The 18528-nt window shown below is 35.8% G+C and overlaps 2 protein-coding genes across 2 annotated transcripts in view; one reads left to right on the top strand and one right to left on the bottom strand.

The window, feature by feature from the left end:
• The window catches only part of LOC104501523 (general transcription factor IIE subunit 1-like), a 3549-nt gene extending 3349 nt beyond the window's left edge, over window positions 1–200 (top strand). The window contains exon 5 of the mRNA XM_010145344.1: window positions 1–200. Within this exon, the coding sequence (XP_010143646.1) occupies window positions 1–200 (200 nt within the window).
• A 2421-nt stretch (window positions 201–2621) lies between these two features.
• Window positions 2622–18387, bottom strand: PCM1 (pericentriolar material 1; the record flags this gene model as incomplete). Its single annotated transcript, XM_010145345.1, has 17 exons — window positions 2622–2949; window positions 3698–3821; window positions 3943–4035; window positions 4258–4508; window positions 5468–5543; window positions 6497–6645; window positions 7369–7507; window positions 9269–9328; window positions 11381–11578; window positions 12112–12246; window positions 13337–13470; window positions 13718–13855; window positions 14160–14280; window positions 14882–15010; window positions 15094–15266; window positions 17330–17488; window positions 18029–18387. Coding segments are annotated over 17 exons (2464 nt in total), but the record flags the coding sequence as incomplete, so codon positions are not given.
• Between the last annotated feature and the right edge of the window lie 141 nt (window positions 18388–18528).

Raw genomic sequence — 18528 nt, 5'->3', positions numbered from 1 at the left:
CAGGAATGAAAGAAGCAGGTGGTAACTTTGAGCAAGAGGAGGAACAGGAAACACAAGGTCCTGTTTTAATGGTAGCTGGTCAGCCTCGTTCATACAGTGAAGTTAGTGAAAATCCAGAGCTTGTGTCTCTCATGACAAATGAAGAAAGAGCAGCTTATATTAAAGTAGGACAAGAAATGTTCCAGTCTGTCTTTGAATAAATACTACTGTATGAATATGCAAACTTGTATAGAATGGGTAAAGGCTTCTCCTTTGAAATGAGACGGTTTAATAGTTGAACTTATGTTCTTCAAAGTTTACCACTGAAGGGTTTTGTCTGACCTTGCTGTTATGCAAGATAGTAATACTGTAGTAGGTAACTGCAGTTCAAAATATCAGCAATGCAGCAAAAGCAACCCAAAGTTACTATGGTTTTTCTGTTGTCTTAATGCTTAGACTTTGTGAATGCTGTAATTAATTAGTTTTGGAGCATGAATCATCTCAAGATACAAGGGTGTCTGATTAAAATCAAGTTCCTAAAGCCATGTTGCAATCTATTGTAAGAAACTATTTCACCTTCCTCCCAGAAGCAGCCAATACCTCCAGTACTGAAAATGAGTCAAAGTCCAAAATTATTTGTTTTCTCTCCATACCAGTCTGTTCCATTGTTTTGTAGGTTATTCACTATACAACAGTAACAGACTGGTGTTATACAGCAACCACCCTCTAAGGGAAGACCAGTTATAAATTGTGTTAGCTATAGAAGAGAACCAGCTCTGGCCTCTTTAATCTCAAAAATAATTACCTGAATTCTTTGTACTCGTTGCTCCACAGAACTGTCTTTGTAGTGAAGAACTGTGGACAGTACAGGACAGTAAAACAGAGCATTAATTTTGGTCCAGATTTGTAAGGAAGCAGAAGGATCTGCTTCTCATTCACCCATGCTCCTGTAATCTTTTCAAGCAAGATCTGGAAAAACACATTCCACTTGAACTGGATTATGTACAAGTAAAATGACTGGCTTCATAATCCAGAGAGCTTAATTTCTTCAGCAATTCTACTTGAGCAATGGATAATGGAAGTAGACTAGAGGGGCACAACCTGAAACATAGGAGGTTCACTCAGTGTTAGGAAGTACTTTTTTTTACTGATAGAGTGACCAAGAACTGACACAGGTTGACCACAGAGGTTGTAGAGTCTTCCACTTTGGAGATATTCCAAAGCCTCCTGGGCAATCAGCTCTTGATAGCTGTGCTGGACAAGATGACCTCCAGCGGTCCCTGCCACTCTACTGTTCTGTGAAGAAAGGGTAGAGAGAAAGTATGACCAAAGAAATACCATTTCAGTGCACTGATCACCTTACAGTTCCAGGGAAAGAATTTATGAATGGTGTGAGCTCATGCTATTTCTTGAGCTTAAGTGTTCAACCATTTATCATATAAACTATATTTCTCATATGCACAAATATTCTACTTTATGAAAATGTCTTTCTAGGACTAGTGAATAATTCTTGAGCTAAGTTAGTGATTAAAAACTTGAATTTTGTTTCACTTTCATAGGTTTGCTGCTGTTGCAATGTATTTTGCTCTGCAATCAAAGTTGTGAAGTTTTTTCTCCATACAGTATCACTGTGAGTTTAAAGCCTGCTCAGTACCTAAACTGTCTTCAAACATTCGATATATTTTTGTCTTTGGAGATGAGAGGCATGTGATTGTAATCTGCCTTTTCAAAATTCATGTATAAGACCTGGAGACGCTCAAAACAAACTAAAGAAGTCACAGAAGAATCATTCTCTCATTTTATTAAAACTTCAGGCATATTTAAGCTTCACTGTCACTAGACTGTCTCCCACAGCATGTAGCAATATTGTTACACTAAACCTTGAAAGGAAGACAATCCCAAACTAAAGATGACCGTTGCTTCTTAGCTGCTTCAAAAGCCTTTTATTTAATGCAGCAGATACACTAAGCTATTCTAGCTCAATTTTATGACTGGCTGTTATTAACAACTCTCAAAGTGAAGAAAATTAAGTTTTCCAATCTACTTTTCTATAATCCTAATTCTCCCTTTGTCATAAGATTTCATTGGGTGCTGACTCAACATTAACTTTAATTTCCTAGATTTCTTCCTTTCTACAAGAGAACTCCTTACAAAGTCAAATCCTTTAGGAACAGGTTCTACAGGCTTTCAGTTGCAGCAATTTTAAGTGCTACCTGTAGAAGTATACTAACATTTTCAGAAGTTTCTCCCTTTGCAGATTAAAAGTGCAAAACAGAAAATGCAGAATAACACAGGTGGTTTCTGCAGTTAACTACAAACCAAGGGTATTTACTTCACCTCAGATAAATGTTCTGATAGAAATTAATTCCAGAGGCCATAAACAGGAACTTTTTTTTTTTAAACAGACCAGCTATACTCTAGGCTATAAGGGAAACATGTAGGTTTGTACTGTGTCTACACCTTGTATTTGTAACAGATGGAGAAAGTGGGACAGGAGTTTCTCATCCCAGGAAAATTAGCAGTATTCCTCTGAACAGGAGTAACAAAATGCTACAAGCATGCCAACAGTTTGTGTCAGTTAACTTCCAACAAACTGCATACCATTTTGTAAGCCAGAGGAAAATGTTTTGAAAGACATATTTACAGACAAGTCCAAACTTTATTTAAAACTACCATCTGAACAATTTAAAATTACTGAACAAGTCACAATAAAAAATAAAAAAAATTAAGACAGGAAAAGAACAGTGCAGCAAAACTGATAAGAGGATTCAGTTCCAGCTGTTCAAACTGCCCCAGGCAGAAGTTAGCATACCTATCCTAAGAGGCAGTGTGTCAGGAAATTTTACATTTTTATACACTTCCAGAATTCTGGGAAATTAGTGCTGATCTTCCATATGCATTTGTATACATGGAGTTTATAAATGCAGGTATCTTCAGGTTATTCTCATGCACTTTGAGCTCCACATGTTTCTGTAAAATAAAGAGTATACTCATTATTGTCTAACAGCTACAAGGCATCAAACAGTTCTTGACCACATTTCAACTCCTTGTAAGCATCCATTAAAGCACCTTGATGAAATATTTCATCCTCACCTTTTTTTTTCCCACAAGCATTTTCAGCCATGGCATACTTGAAAAGTTACAGCCATCCTCATACACAGATTAAGAAGAATGGCTTGGTAGCTAGCTACCAAATTTTGGGGGCATGGCATTCTTAGCCATACTGTTCCCACACCAGGCATATGGGTCAGTATTCACCAAATTGGCATAACAGACTTCTGCTGGCACATCTATGACAATAGAATGGCCATGGGCAGTGAATGAAATGGAAGAAAATATGCCCCTTTTTTCACACTCTATTCTGGAAAATCCTACGCTGTCACTGCAACTGCATTAAAAAAAAAAAGTATTTTCATCAGCTTATACTGTTTGAGGAATTGGAACTAGCTACACTAGCAGAAAGCTACATATTAGATATGATAATTTTTATGACTTTATTAGCCACAGAATGTAACAGAAGTATATAGGAGAAACATGGAAGGCAAAATCCCTTCATATCAATACATCATTTTCAAATGCACGATAACAAAAAAAGATGTTCTTTCAGCACCACGGTAACTGCTTACTTCAATCAGTCATGACAAGATTAGTTAAATTCTAGGCCAATTCCCTCGTGCTTTCCCAATAAGCACAGAGGATTTAGAAAATAAATCCTTACCAGGTTCTTTCAAACTTTGGGCATCACCTACTAATTCTTGATCTTGAGCTCCTGCTCCGTCCAGTAATTCATCAGACAAACTGTTGGTTTGGGCCTCCGTTGCCATTTTCTTCATTAAATCTGCCTTTGTAACAGATAAAGCAAAACTGAAAATCCTGGATAATTCTCATTGCAGTCTAGATAACTAAGACATTTAGAAGTGCACCTGCTAAACACCACAAAGTCCACAAAAAACAGCAAAATACCTCTGAATATACTGTGAGTTTAAGGGGCAAGTTTTCAACTTTCACAAAGTCATCTTCATCAGATTTTTGGCTTACATTTCCAGAACCAGCTTCCTGTTAAGAGAAACCGTGACATTTAAGAGAACAGTACTACTTTTATTTTCACTCCAGAAGTAGATTTTAGACTATTACAATAAAATACATCAAAAACCCCAATGCTCATATCAAATTTGCAGACAAAAACCAAAGACAACTCTGAAAACTAGAAGTAACACTGAAATAAAAAAAAAAAGCTTCGCATTTCTCTTGGATGTATCTTCACTGAAATATACGCACATATTCATTCACTAACACAGGTGACTCCGTATCAGGGCTACCAGCCATGGAGCTTTCAGAACTTGCAGCAGATTTGTTTCCCACACACGTTGCATCTAGTGTTTGAGTTCCATTTACTGGTAAAGATGAGCTTGATTCTTCTGTTTTCATACTGTCTCTTATAAAGGATTCAGGGGAACTGACTGTTAAAGGTGGTGTATTCTCCATGACATTGAGGTAATGAGGCAAAATTGTAGCCACATCCTGTTCACCTAAAACCACAAAACTACATTTTAAATAGGTATAGTAAAATAGACAAAAATTCCAGATTATAATTTTTTTTTTTTACAAATTATGATCCAAAAGCTTCAAATTAGCAGATCAACACAAAGCTGATATTGATCGAAACAAAGCATCAGTTCTTTTTATCAGCAATTATCCCAAGACAGCATACAGCTTAATTTCTGACTTGATACAGCTTTTATTTAAAAAAAAAAAAAAAAAAAAAACCAAAAAACAACTTCCAGAACTATATGACCTACTGTAAAATATTCATTCTAGGTATAAGGAAGTATAATACAGAACAATAAATTCCTTAACATTTTGCCACATTCTTGCACCAACATAGGATCTACTCAAATACTGCTTTTAGTCTATGTAAAAAGACCAAGAACAAAGCCAATATTTGCAACAGAAAAATGCAGAAAAAGAGGTGGTGGTAACACTCGTATCATCTGGTAGTGTTTCTGTCTTTTGACAGAAATGATTTCTCAGTTCCTCATCAGTTACAGCACAGGATTACTGACAGATGAATCTTTAAAATATAAAGCGATTTCACCTGCTAGTAAACAGTAGTAGCAGAAAAAGCAAGTACCAGAAAAATCTAAACATCAAGTCACTGTAACAGGCAAATTAACTCTGCTACAGTTGTGTGCCAAGGACTGCAACAATCAACTGAAATTCATGCAACCGTCAAGCATCACAACCTCAGCTACCTAGGTAAGATTATTCTAGGTTTCCTCTTTAAAAGCTTTGCTGTGTCTGTATCAACACATATATCTAGACAACTGATACGGTTCCAAGAAAAAAACCCAAACAGTCCAGTAAATTCTTGCAAATTTGACCATATTCCTCTTAATTACACGTGTCACAGGGAATGTCAAGATAATTACCATAGTATGCAAATTTATGTAGAAGTGTTTATCTCTCAGTTATTGCATACGGGGCTTACCTTTAACATTAACAGATTCTTGTTCTGATGACAAAGTCTCACTTCTTTTTGTCTTACTCAGTTCTTGGTTGGAACTCTATTGGGGAAGGTGAAAACAAGTTAGAACAAATTCTTGTCAGCTTCACAGCTTATTGGCAAATTTACTCTTCCTTGCTAACTAGAAACACACTGTACACTTGCTCCATGTTTTCATCTTTTCACTAGTTTGAAACAAAGACAGCAAGTTCTACTCTCTATTCATCAGCTAGTCAACAACACTTTAAGAACTCTTAACGCTGATACGGGTGTTTTATCTGAACGTTTAATCTTCTTTTCCCTATAGCAGTTTCTGGATAAACTCTTTGGTGCCACTGAGATCTATTGCTTTAACATTTAAAGTAAAATGTTCCAGTTACATCCTTGCCTAATACTAACAGCTGTTGAGTAAACCAAAATTTTAAAAGATTCAGAAGTCAATCTTAATTTACAGAAATGTAAAGAATTGACAAGTCTCCAGAACCAGGTCATACACATCCAAATGTTTTTAAGCAAACTAACAGTGAAATACAATAGCAGTCAATAACATTTCACCATTGTTCTAGAAAAAAATTACTATATGATGAAGAGGAAAGACAAAGACATGCTAGAATACAAGCATCAATGGCTTCTGCAAAAGAAAGGTCAATCAGAAATTGATGCTGGCAAACACAGAGAAAGAACCAGTTAATGGTTTAAAACATGATGCTTTCTTGAAAGCTTACCTTTTCTACTGCAGCTTAATGTATTCTCTCTCTGACAGACATGGACAAAACTAATGTTTAAATCTGCTATCTGTCCATTTTGGCATCAACTCCACCAATAATAAAGTCAGGTGGCAAATGCCACATTTTTTATGTAGCAGCTATTGCTTTATTGTACTTTATTACATCACTCCTCTACTTTCATTAGTATGAAAACAATGTAACAAGAAATATTGAGGTACGTAGGACTATGTACTGAAAAGCTGTGCACTGGTTTAGGTTTGCTCTGCATTTACAACTTTGGTGATACCTGTTCATTTTCAGTTGTAGTTTCACTGCTGGCTTGTAGTGATGTCTGCACATCAACTGGTCCTTCCTCAAATTCTATTTCTTCATCTTCGTTCTCATCCTCTCCACTGCCATAGTTAGTCAGAGCTTGGGTTTCTGCTTTTGATAAACCTGAAGGCAAACAATGTAAAATCACCTTCACATTGGATTTACATACTGAAGAACGTGGCAGAATAAAAGCGAGGCTGCAAAATCCAAATCTCTTTTAGGAATTTACAGCAACGGTCAGTTATTTCTCTTACTTCAGAACATTTGAAATTAAGATGCAGTGATGACTTAACTTTCAAAGATCCATATGCCCTACATGAGCTATATTATGAACAACCACCACTGTGCTGGTGTGAAATAGCGAAGTTACTAAACAAGTTGGTGTGAAGAACATAAATATAAGGGAAACTAAGCCATGAGCTGGTGAAGATGACAAAACAGGACAAAAAAACCTTAAAAATATGCAAGCTTCAGTAGAAGCATATTAAAAATACCATAGTTTAAATGAAATATTGCATAAAATTTCAGTAGTTTTTACATCATTCAGGTTAAAGGTTGAGAAACTTAAAGAATAGCTGAGACAGGACATTGAATCAGATTCATTCTTTAAGTTACAACGTGTTTTTACAGATCACTCATTACAAAGAAGAAGTTCCTTCTCCTTAGAATGTTTAACAATACGAGTAAATACAGTACTGAGGAAACTTTCACTGGAAAAGACCTGACTAGAAAAATCTGTGAGAGAGCATTTTACACAGCAGCACTTTGTACAAATCCTGTTCTAAAATGAGTTGGTCAAAACTACAGTGAGAGCATTGAATAATGAGCTAAATAAAAATCACTTACTTATTGCCACTGGACCACTTTCGCTTTCCTCATCTTCCTCTTGATCAGTTGCATCAGACTTAATACTTTCAGGTACTCCATTACTATCATACACTTCTGAGACCTGTACTTGTTTGACAGCTTCAGTCTCATCCTTGTCCTAAGAAAACAAGGAATGCTGTGCAATTTCATGTTTGTTCATACAAAGATTAAGTTGTCCTTTCTGCATTAAGGAGTCACCTTTGTTTCTTAAAACAAACAAACTAAAAAAAAAAAAAAAAAAAAAAAAAAAAAAAAAAATCTATGCACTAAAAATTAGGCAGTCCTTAAAAGTCTTGAAATGAATATTGCAAATGAATACTGCAAAGCTACTCCTGAAACAGCACCAGAGCCTACTATAAGAGATCATGCCCTGTTCATAGCCCATAGCATGGACGGACATCTGATTATTTCATTATCTGAGAAGGTTCACACTGATCAGCATGCTATTATTGCCTTCTGATGACTTGCCTGCTTCTCCTAAAATGATCTCTAGTAAAAATTAGAAACAGTCCTAACTGCAGCTTCTCTTTCTTTAGCAATGGCTAGTCAGCGGTTTCTCTGCTGAATGACTTGCTAAATACCTTGAGTGAGAAAATTCTGCTCAGCATAAACAAACTCCAAGTAAAGTCCTGAGTTTGGCTCCAGATCTTGAAAGGATTCTTAACTACAGCAACCATAACAAGTGATATACAGCTTCCCACACTTAATTCCAAAGCAGTGTGACAGAAGCTCTAAGCTCTACAAGAAAGCCCTAACTACTCTGTGCCCATATATACCTACACACGTAGGTACACCTAGGCTCATTCAGGAAAGCATTCAACAGTCTACTTGGTATATTACCTGTATCTTTCCCAAGGCTGGAAAAAGCTGAATGTTCCAGCAGAAAATAGAAAACTTCATATACAACTCCTCTCCCCAAACACAATGATTTTAGTAGTTTTCAAAACAAACTTAAAGAGAAACAGGAGAAATTTTAGGCGCTAATGTATAATACTCAGATCACACACAGACTTTGAGGACCTCAAATACCACGTGTCCCAACAGAGAACATTTGCCTTCTCCTTAAGATGAAAAGTGAAGCAACTTATTCCATACCATTAAAGATGATGTTAATTGCTTAAAATAGTTAAGCTGTCCCTGTTATTAATTCTTCAATGAATTATTACATTCTCAATGCTCTGAGCTGAGAATCCGGGCAACAGCCACAGACCAAATTCCACAATAAACACCTTCAGAAGAGATCTCTTTTTCTTTGAAGTACAGACAATGAATACTAAAAGAAAAAAAGCAAGATCCTACCCTAGGGCTGCTCAGTGAGTATCGCAAATTATTCCAGTTCAGTTGCATAGCGTTCAACATAAACTCTGCCCTTTTCAGACTTACAATTTGTCAGTCCTAAAGCAAAGCTCATTCTATATAAAGGTCACCAATAGTAAATAGAAAAGCATCTTTAATAATATCTTTGTTGGTTTGAATGCACTTCTTGAAAGGTAACAAGATAAATGTTTTATAAGAAATGCATCAAATAGTCATTATGCTGATAATGGCTCTGCAGCAGAAACAGGAATGAAAACAAGAGCAACCAAGGAACTGATATCCAAGTCATGTTTCCTGAATGCATGTAATAACAAAAACTTACAGATGAAGGCAGATTTTTTGGTAGTCATTTCCCAGACCATCAACCCAAATTAAAAAAGGGAAATTACAATTTACCTCGTTACTTTGATAAACTACTGAAAATAATAGAAAGGAGATATACCCCATGATGTTTAATAAATTTACAAACACTAGGAAATGGGCTGCTTACAGATACTGGATTTATATGACAGAAAACAGTAAGCCTAAGTGATCTGTAAAATTATCTGAGGAATAAACATACTTTGTCCTCATCGACTTCTTCAGCAGATGAACAAACATCCACCTGGAGACCTTTTTTTGCCTAGAAGAAACACAAACTGTCTTCAATTCTAAACTGAAATTACTTTTAAATACTGAACCAAACTAGGGCTTCATGAAAACCTGGATGAAATGCCAAACTTACCAAGAATTTCTATCTCAAAACTGCAGTAAACCACAGGAGGTCTATACTACAAGAGATGTTTACACAGATGTCCTCAAAATTTTAAGAGTTGCAGAACATTAGAAAAAAACTAGCCCTTTTTATGCTTATGATACATGATTTTTATGTTTACATGGGCTAATTTTCCAGTCTGTGGTTGACTTATATTTAACTTATAGAATTAGATATACCAGCTCTGGTCAAGATAGAGCACTGCGATTTCCAGTGTGGAATCTAAAACCAAATAGCTTACTTGACTCAAGACAGCCACAAAATTAAGCAAGGTCAGATACATCTGCATCAGGATCCCAGAGCTGAAAGGTGTGAGCAGACCATGGAGAGATAACTGTGTGGGTCTGTACAATGTAACCAAGACCTACCAGATCTCTGGCTCCTTTGAATCTCAACTGCTGCCAAGGCAAACACTGATCTTAACCCCAATTCTCTTGTCTTCCAGGACAGAAGAAATGCTGGATTTAAGTTGGTTCCATGCATCCTCATAGCAGTGTATAAACCAATCCTTTATGTAACAAGGACCCAATGAGCTACTTCAGATAAAATAGAAAGTCATGTCCAAATCCTGGAATCAGAGTGTTTCTCTGTCCACTTTACAAGGCACTCTGCAGACTCTCATATTAGCCATGTTACTGGTATATCTTGAGTTCATCTGTCTTGAAATACAGCTCATGATATGCTTTAAACTACTTATAGAACTTTATTGTTTGTGACACATTCAAAAATATCTTCCATTGACATTTTAAAATGAGTTAAGGGTTTGCTTTGGTATTTGTGTTTCTACAAGAAAGCTGAAAGGACACTGAAGTCATAACTATACTATACAAGAAGAAAGGTAGATATCTCACTGATTTAAGTGTATGAACATGATCTGTTTCAGTGTTTGTTTTGTAAACAGTTAAAATAACTAAAAAAAGCTATGTTTATAAAAACTGCAATACCAAAATTTGAAATGGGGATGCAATGTCTTTAATAATATAAACGGTGTGAAAACCAACCAAAACTTGCTTTGTTAGAGCAGAATATGTAATACAGTCTCAAATATTTTTTTAAGGTTCATATATTTTTTAGACCAAGTCTAGAAAGTGACTTTCTGTGTATGTTGTTTCAGCTATTGCTGAGCAGAGCATGCACAGTGTCAAGGCTTGTTCTGCTTCTCACACTGTCCCACCAGCAAGCAGGCTGGGTGTCCACAAGAAGTTCTGAGGGGACACAGCTGAGACAGGTGACCCCAACTGACCAAATGGATATCCCATACCTTATGATGTCATGCTCAGCATATAAAGCAGGGGGAAGAAGAAAGGGGGGGAACATTCAGAGTGGTGGCATTTGTCTTCCCAAGCAAGCATTACACATGATGGAGCCCTGCTTTCCTGGAAATGGCTGAACTCCTGCCTGCCGATAGGAAGCGGTGAATGAATTCCTTGTTCGCTTGCACACGTGGCTTTTGCTTTACCTATCAAACTATCTAAGCCAACAAGTTTTCTCACTTTTAACCTTCTGATTTTCTCTCCCATCCCACCAGGGTGGGGAGTGAGCAAGTGGCTGTGTGGTGCTTAGCTGTGTACTGGGGTTAAACCACAACAACTACTCAATGGTCCCAGATGTTAATACTGTTTCAGCACTTGACTGTTCCTTCCTATGTGCACATACAACCATCAAAATGTACTTCCTCCGAATCACCAAAGTCTACACAATTAAGTATTTGTAACAGACACTCATCTATAATACAGGACATCTCCTTTACCGAGGAAAACTAGTTCATGCTGCTACACAAGCAACACTGCGACTACGCAGCACTAACTTGTAAAAAAACCCATACATACAACACATGAACTAAGGTAATCAAAGTACTTTAGGAAATATAGATAATTAGGAAACAAAAAAAAGCTATATTAAAAATATACTAAAACAAACCTCTTCAGCGTAAGACTGTATCACTTCAGTAGTTTCTATTTTTCTTTTACATCTCTGCTTTACAGAAATACTGTTGTTATCCAAGTCTTGCATGAGTTTAAAAAAGGCTAATTCATTAAACAACACTTCAGAGATCTCCACAAGAAGATCCTCCCCACAATCTTTTAATTTTCTACCAGCAAATTTTGCCAGTGAATCCTGTGAAGAGAAAGAATTAATTTTTTGAGAGTGTTTCAAACTTCAAAGACTAAGTATTTGTCATATTCTTAATAACTCAAAATTAGTCAGGTATATTATAGCTCATACTTTTTTTAAAATACGGTTTTGTTTCTTAAACAGAGTTTAAGTAGAATCTCTAGTCACATAACACAGAATTTAAGCTAACGATTTAAACTATATGCTTGTAACCAAGAAAAGGCAGCCTACTGATTTTTTAGAAATTTGCACAACATGTCCATGAAGAACATCACCACAGCTCTCCTGTCCTTGAAGAGACCCATGAGCAGGAGATACACCTCTCACTATCTGGAAGTGATGGAAAAGAAGTTTTGTGCATGGTAAAGCTTCAGTTTTAGGAATCGAGGTAATACCTCATTGCTGTATCAAAGCTGAAGGAGACCAGCAGCTATGCTATTGAAAATGTAAAATATAACTTCAGGGAAGGTGGTTTATCTGTTGCTCATTATCCAATTTGCAATAGTGTTCCAAAACAATGCTGAGAAACTACTAACCTGAAGGATACTGCCAAGTTGCTTATGAAAGAACTTCACAAATTCTTTACTTTCATCGTTTTGCTGTGTAAGAGTCAAGACCATACGCCTTACTGATGTCAGTAACTGTGAAGAGCATACTTCATCCATGTGTTCCTAAACAAGTATCACAGAATTAGCTTAGTTACCACTTAAAAAAAGCCAAACAAAAAAACCTAGACATCAACTCTAATACTGAAATTCATTTATATTAAAAAAAAAAAAAAAAAAAAAAATCACCTCTCCGCTGAAGGAACAGCATTCCATGAACAGGTCCTAACCCATCTTGTGAAACAAACTGGAGCACAGTTATAGGAGACACCATACTCCACTAATGACTGATTGGCCACCACACACAAAGCTTTCTCTCACTTTTCCAATACACTAATACATGCCAACTTTTAACACTTGGACAAATTAAGCATCTTCATGTACCGTGGCTGTGTACTCAAGTGTATTTATTAAAGTGCACGTTAAGATACCTACTGTGGTAAACTTCCTTAAAATTGCAAACAAAACAGAAATCATCTTGCACTGAAACACTGGCATGTTAACAATACACGTTTTTTAAACTTAATAATCAACCAAATACCTTATTAAAAAACCTAAGCTTATATACTGTGTGTACTATAAAAGGGAACAGGGCATAACTTAAGCATCTTACAATCTCTCTGCTCTTTAACCTTGCAAATAACGAACTATGACTATTTCTTCTTCTTTAAAGTAGTATGTTTTTCCTCTGTATTCATACAAGTTTACAAGCTCTTGACAACTTTAAAAATACTTGTAAACAGGCCAAAAAATTTGCTAAAAATCAACAACTTGCAGAACTATTCTTCAAAAATATCTCATTAGATTGTACTTAACAGTTTTAATTAAAATCATCTCAGTTCTTCTTGCTAAAAGGCAGCAAGTATTTCTGAAGTACATCCTCAAACATTTGTATTTGATATGGTCAGCTCCAAATAAATCTCTATGCTTTACGTCAAGTCCACCACCTCTATGCAATCTAGAAGCCTTGCCATTTCTTTCTTCTATTAAAATTTAATTCTTTCTTCATCCTCAGTAAGGTCTGCAACTTAGCACATATTTATCGCCAGCTGTTGCTACAACACAAGTTATCAATTTTAAATAATGTTCTTCTATACAATTACGCAGGTCCTTTTCGTATTCTTCTAATTCACACATTATTGAAAAGAATTCTTACCCTCAGAAAAGGAATGACCTCTTTCATAATTGCTTTTATCTGCCGGTCAAGCTGCTGAGTATCTATATGAGGACATGGAACAGCAGAAACTTCACTTGACTGTGGCACTGGAAGACATTCACCAGTACTTGGACCTTGTTTAAAAAAAAAAGCTACATTTAAGTCATTCAACATTACCATTAAAGAAATACCAACTTCAAAAACATCTATTTCCATTTTTAAAAAAGAAATCATATTTACTTGAGTATGTAAACATCCTCTGAAACTTTCCTAAGTTTTCAACATCAATGAAGAGGAAAGCAAGTCAGACAATTACATGATTCTTGGTAGTTAGAATAATTATCCTCTAAAACTAAGCAAAATATGTATATACGTGCATACCTTCTAATTTAGCAGCAGAAGCACCCTGAAAATTACTAGAGCAGCCCTCAGAGTCAAGGGTACTTTCAGCTTCAATTTTCATATGCTCATATTCCCTCATCCTAGCCAAAGCTTGATCTAAGTGAATCACTGTGTTGCCTATATTTAGAATAAAAACACCTTTTAATCTAAATAAAAAGTTTTCAATTGATAGACAAGTAAACAATGATAAGAATTAATCAAAAGCCACAAGTTTTGAAAACCACACAGAACTGTAGTTGAATTATATTTTATTACAAACTTTGATCAACTCCAAGTGTTTCACAAGTGGCTCATTTTTGCAAGTGCTGTTTTACAAAACGTGATTACACACCAAATCAAGGAAGCGTATTCTATGTAAGCAGATAATTACAGACATTTTAAGAGGGAGGGAGGAACACACTGTAAATCACATCATTCTTACCAAGGTCATCTGTGGCAAAGGGTTCAAAGTTTGAAGATGTAGACATAGTACTCCCATTGTCTGCATCATTTTGTTCACAATCTTGACATACTTCTGTAGAAAAGTTCTTGCCAAAAGTTTCCTAAAAATTACCAAACAACAGAATATGAAACAGGAACGCACCATCCTCTCACAGATGTACCACCAAGCCATCTATTCTTTTCAGCCACAGCTGTGGTATCAAGACTTGTCACCAGGCTGCCTGATTGGGGAACAACCTTACTTTCAGGATATAAAACCATCAGGTGATTCTACTATGCTTGTTTCAAATATTTCAATTATAAAACCTGTAAGAAATTGTGCAGACACATCAATGATCCCTTAAACACAAAAAAGCAAAAATTTTCTGGGAATCTTGTAATCAGTACCTGCCCTGATGTTACTAGTAAGAGGATTTTGGCTCCTTTTCAGTATCAGTTTCCAATTTATGTCCCCTTCTACATTCTATTCCAAACACATCATGCTCATTTCCAGCATCAAAAATCCTACCATATTTGCTCACTCTTGCATTAAGAGTCTCTTGCATTTCTTTGTTTAGAAAAGTCTGTATAAGTCATAAGTCAATATTACTTTTAGAAAAATACATTCACTAGTATGATTATTTCAGTACACAAGTATGCATGTAAATTGAAAAAGGTAAGAAAAGTTGACAGTAAAACTAGCTTCTTAACTCAAAAACTTACATCATCTGTAGAAGCAAGGCTTTCACTGGGAGTGAGTTCAGAATTTGATGCTATCCATGTTGCAGAATTCAGTGATTTTGTGCACTTCCCTTTTTCATTTTTCTCAGATAAATGTCTGGTCACTATATCCTGGAAAAGATAATAAACCTGTACTATAAAAAAAGGTCTACGATTTGTTCCTTCATACACAAGATCAAAAAGTTTGTGCATACCTGCAAAGCATATAGAGCTCTTTGCCTCAGGTAATCTGTATTTAGCAGCTGAAGCTCATGGAAAAGTTCAATAAGAAAGTGGGGACGAGACTCATTTTGAGAAATAAGAGTTGCCACTTCAGAATAAATTGTGTCTCGCAAAGCTTCAAACATAGAAAGATCACTACCAGTTTCTGTAGATAAAAAAAAAAAGGAACTCACTAAGTCCTTGACATGCATCCAGTTGAAAGACACCTGCCTATTAGGTATGCAAGTTAAAGGTACACAAACTGGATCTCAGTCTTGGTAGATTCCATTATACAGCTGCTTTCTTAAACGCTACTAATTTCCTGAAGGCCAATGAATATTTAAACATTCTGAAATAATACTTTATGCAATCCTTTACATACAAAATAAAACATAAAACATTCACAGGAATAATTTTCTTTACGATTCTGAACCATACCTTTAAGAAAGTATTCTTTATTAAACAGAATATTGCACACAGCACCATGCTGCTTTCAGAACAAGTATCCATCACCGAAGATGGAGTTTTAAGATATTTGAAACAAGATAGCCAAAGGTTGCAAGTTCATATTGTGGACAAGTAGTCCACACTATTTCAACACAAGCAACAACATTAAAAACGCTCTAGACTAAATTCCAGAAAGCCACTCCTTCTCACACCTCCCAACACAAGTGTAAATCCTACTTTCTCATATATATCTAATGTCACTTCTGAGGCTCACATAAAAGCTCTATTACAGATGTATGAGAAGACAATGTGTTCCCTAAGAAGCCTTCCATTCCGTTGAAAATTAAGGATTATCCTTGCATCACAACAGTTAAATTATTACACACATTTTGGCAAGTGCTGAATGGAAAGAAGTTAAATTTGGAAAACTCAGCTTAGTTTAACAGATGCATATTTGTTAGTATTTGAGTTAAGTTATTAGCAATACAGCAAATGTTACTGTGCAATCTGATTACCTGCAAATAGTCTACTGGTATGTTTAAGCAGAGAGGCAAGCTTTATCAACCTTTAGTAAGCCACCAGAAATTGCTTCCCTCCCCAATTATTATAATGTAATAGTAGCTTTTATATATACTAAAAATGCCTACTGAAATCAGGTTTTTGTTGTAGCATCTACCTACGTATTTTCTACGTATAATTATGACCGACCAAGAATGTAATCAACACATTCTCCATAAGTATAATTTAAAGTGGTTTGTAACATTGCCTTTCATGCAAATGACAAGTAACTTTTCTTGCCTTCTTTTTAAAGAAGGTGCTGCAATAGTACTAATTTTGAACATCTGCTAAACAGTCTGAGTTATAGGACCAAAACTAAGAGGTAAAAAAGAGTAATAGGACATTGTTGAGCTAAGCAGTGAATGCATTACCTGGCGCTTCAATGCATGCATTTCTGTTAGACTGCTGCAGAATTCTCCTAGCATGCGCTGTAGGAAAGTGGGGATAGACAGTGATAAACACAAAAATGTGCACCAGAAATAAAGACAGGGCCTATACAAAACAGCAGGAGTAAGATTGCTTAGTCATCCAAGCCACATCAAAGCTGTTTATTGTGAGAACTTGACTGGTTAAAGTTTATTATGTATACCAATAAACAGCTGTTAGTGAGGACACAGCTACATTGACAAAGCCGCACATCGTGCTACAATGGCTAAAATTTCTCCATCATTCAAACAGAAGACACTTGCAAAACCTTAAAAGACACAGAGAATATTTTTATGATCTAGACGCATAAAAAGCAGTGCAGATGGCAAAAATGTAAGGGTTTATGTGATGTTATTAAACTGATTTTGAATGGTATTTGATAGAGATCCTCTAAGCATGAATAGAAAGAAAATATGTATGCAGTACGGGATGTAGTTAAAATGCTAAACAAAGTTATATCTGTTGTGCAGCTACTTTCCATTAAAACCCCCACAAATGGGTAAGGCTTCTAGTTGGCTAGGTTTTTGTTTGTTTTACAATAACAAGTTTCTTTCTAAATTATTTTAATCAAGTGCCTAATCTACAGAAAACACCCAAAAGCCATCACTACCCAACTTTTCGCATGCTTTGTTTACAGCATCCTTAGAAATTAAAAAGGAAACTCCTCATACTAAATATCAGTACTGTCTTCTTGTCGTAATACACTTCTAAAAAGAAAAAAACCACACTAGCAACTACGTATGGAGGTCCTTCACTCAGAGAAGTTCACAAAATAATTAATAATTCAGAAAAGAATACCTGAAGACATTTCTGTAGATCTACTGTATTTAATTATTTTTTCCAATTGTTCCCGATTCCTTTTGCTGAACACCTTTGCATGAACAACCTCTTCAGAGTGTCTGCTTTTACTGCTCTTGCAGGGTTCACACACACTAGAGGCACTTGCACTTTCATAACCTAGTGGGAGGGAATGAAAAGGAAGAAATAAAAAAGCTTATAAAAATATTTTATTATTTTAAAAATTTGTTCAAGAGCAACCTGAAAGATGCAAAACACCAACATTTTCTAGCCAAAATTTTTTCTCTGTACACTGAAGCCATACAGTAGCACCAAACACTCAGTGACTGCAACAGTGCTATACACGCTAGTACTGCCCCTCTCCTCTCATTCAAGTCTTTTACAGCAGAACATCTTTCATATCAAGTCATCTAGTTTGAACATTAAGACATAACGAAGAGGAAGATTCTCCTGGTGGATTATTTCAAATCTGAGTGCATCTGCATCCGCTATCCATTCAAATCATGATGTCTTCATCAGTTACGCTTTTTATTTACTGAAATACTAAAAATCTTATGTAGTTACGTTATGTAAAATGAATTCATACTTCAATAACTTACTTTAATTATTATAGGTACCATTTATGCAGAATAAATTATCTGGAATGCAATGATTATAATACAAGTTTGCCATGGTATCTAAGATTACTTTACAACCTACCAGTATTTTTAATTCTGCCTTTTAGCTGAGAAGAACTCTTCCTCTTATTCTTTGATTTGGATGTTTTATCTTTTGATGCCAAGCTTGCTTGTGCTGATGCTTTTCTAGATTTAAACGTCTTTGTCACAGTAGTTGGATCTACCGGATCAGGCATGCTACTAAAACTCTCCAAAGACTCTTCATCAAACTCTCTTCTCCTGCTTGTATCAGACTGATTTTTATGACCAGAAGCGATGCTTTGTACTGAAACTGCAAAACCTGCTTTCAGCTGAGACTGATCTTCTCTTTTCAATTCCTGGCTATCATTAAGCCAAGTTGATGTTTTTTCCACTTCCTCTTCTGGTTGTCTATGATTCCTTCTGTCAGAAAGGAAAGAACACCGTAATATATCATAACCTAATCTCTCAGATAGAAACAGCATGTATTACCAGGCAAACAGCTTTATCCATAATGCAAGTTATCTACCCTAGTTACGTAGTCATAAACTGCACTGGGGAAAA

This window comes from Buceros rhinoceros, unplaced genomic scaffold (assembly GCF_000710305.1).
Source record: "Buceros rhinoceros silvestris isolate BGI_N320 unplaced genomic scaffold, ASM71030v1 scaffold10491, whole genome shotgun sequence".
Classification (NCBI taxonomy): Eukaryota; Metazoa; Chordata; class Aves; order Bucerotiformes; family Bucerotidae; genus Buceros; species Buceros rhinoceros.
This window is presented reverse-complemented; position numbering and strand designations above follow the sequence as displayed.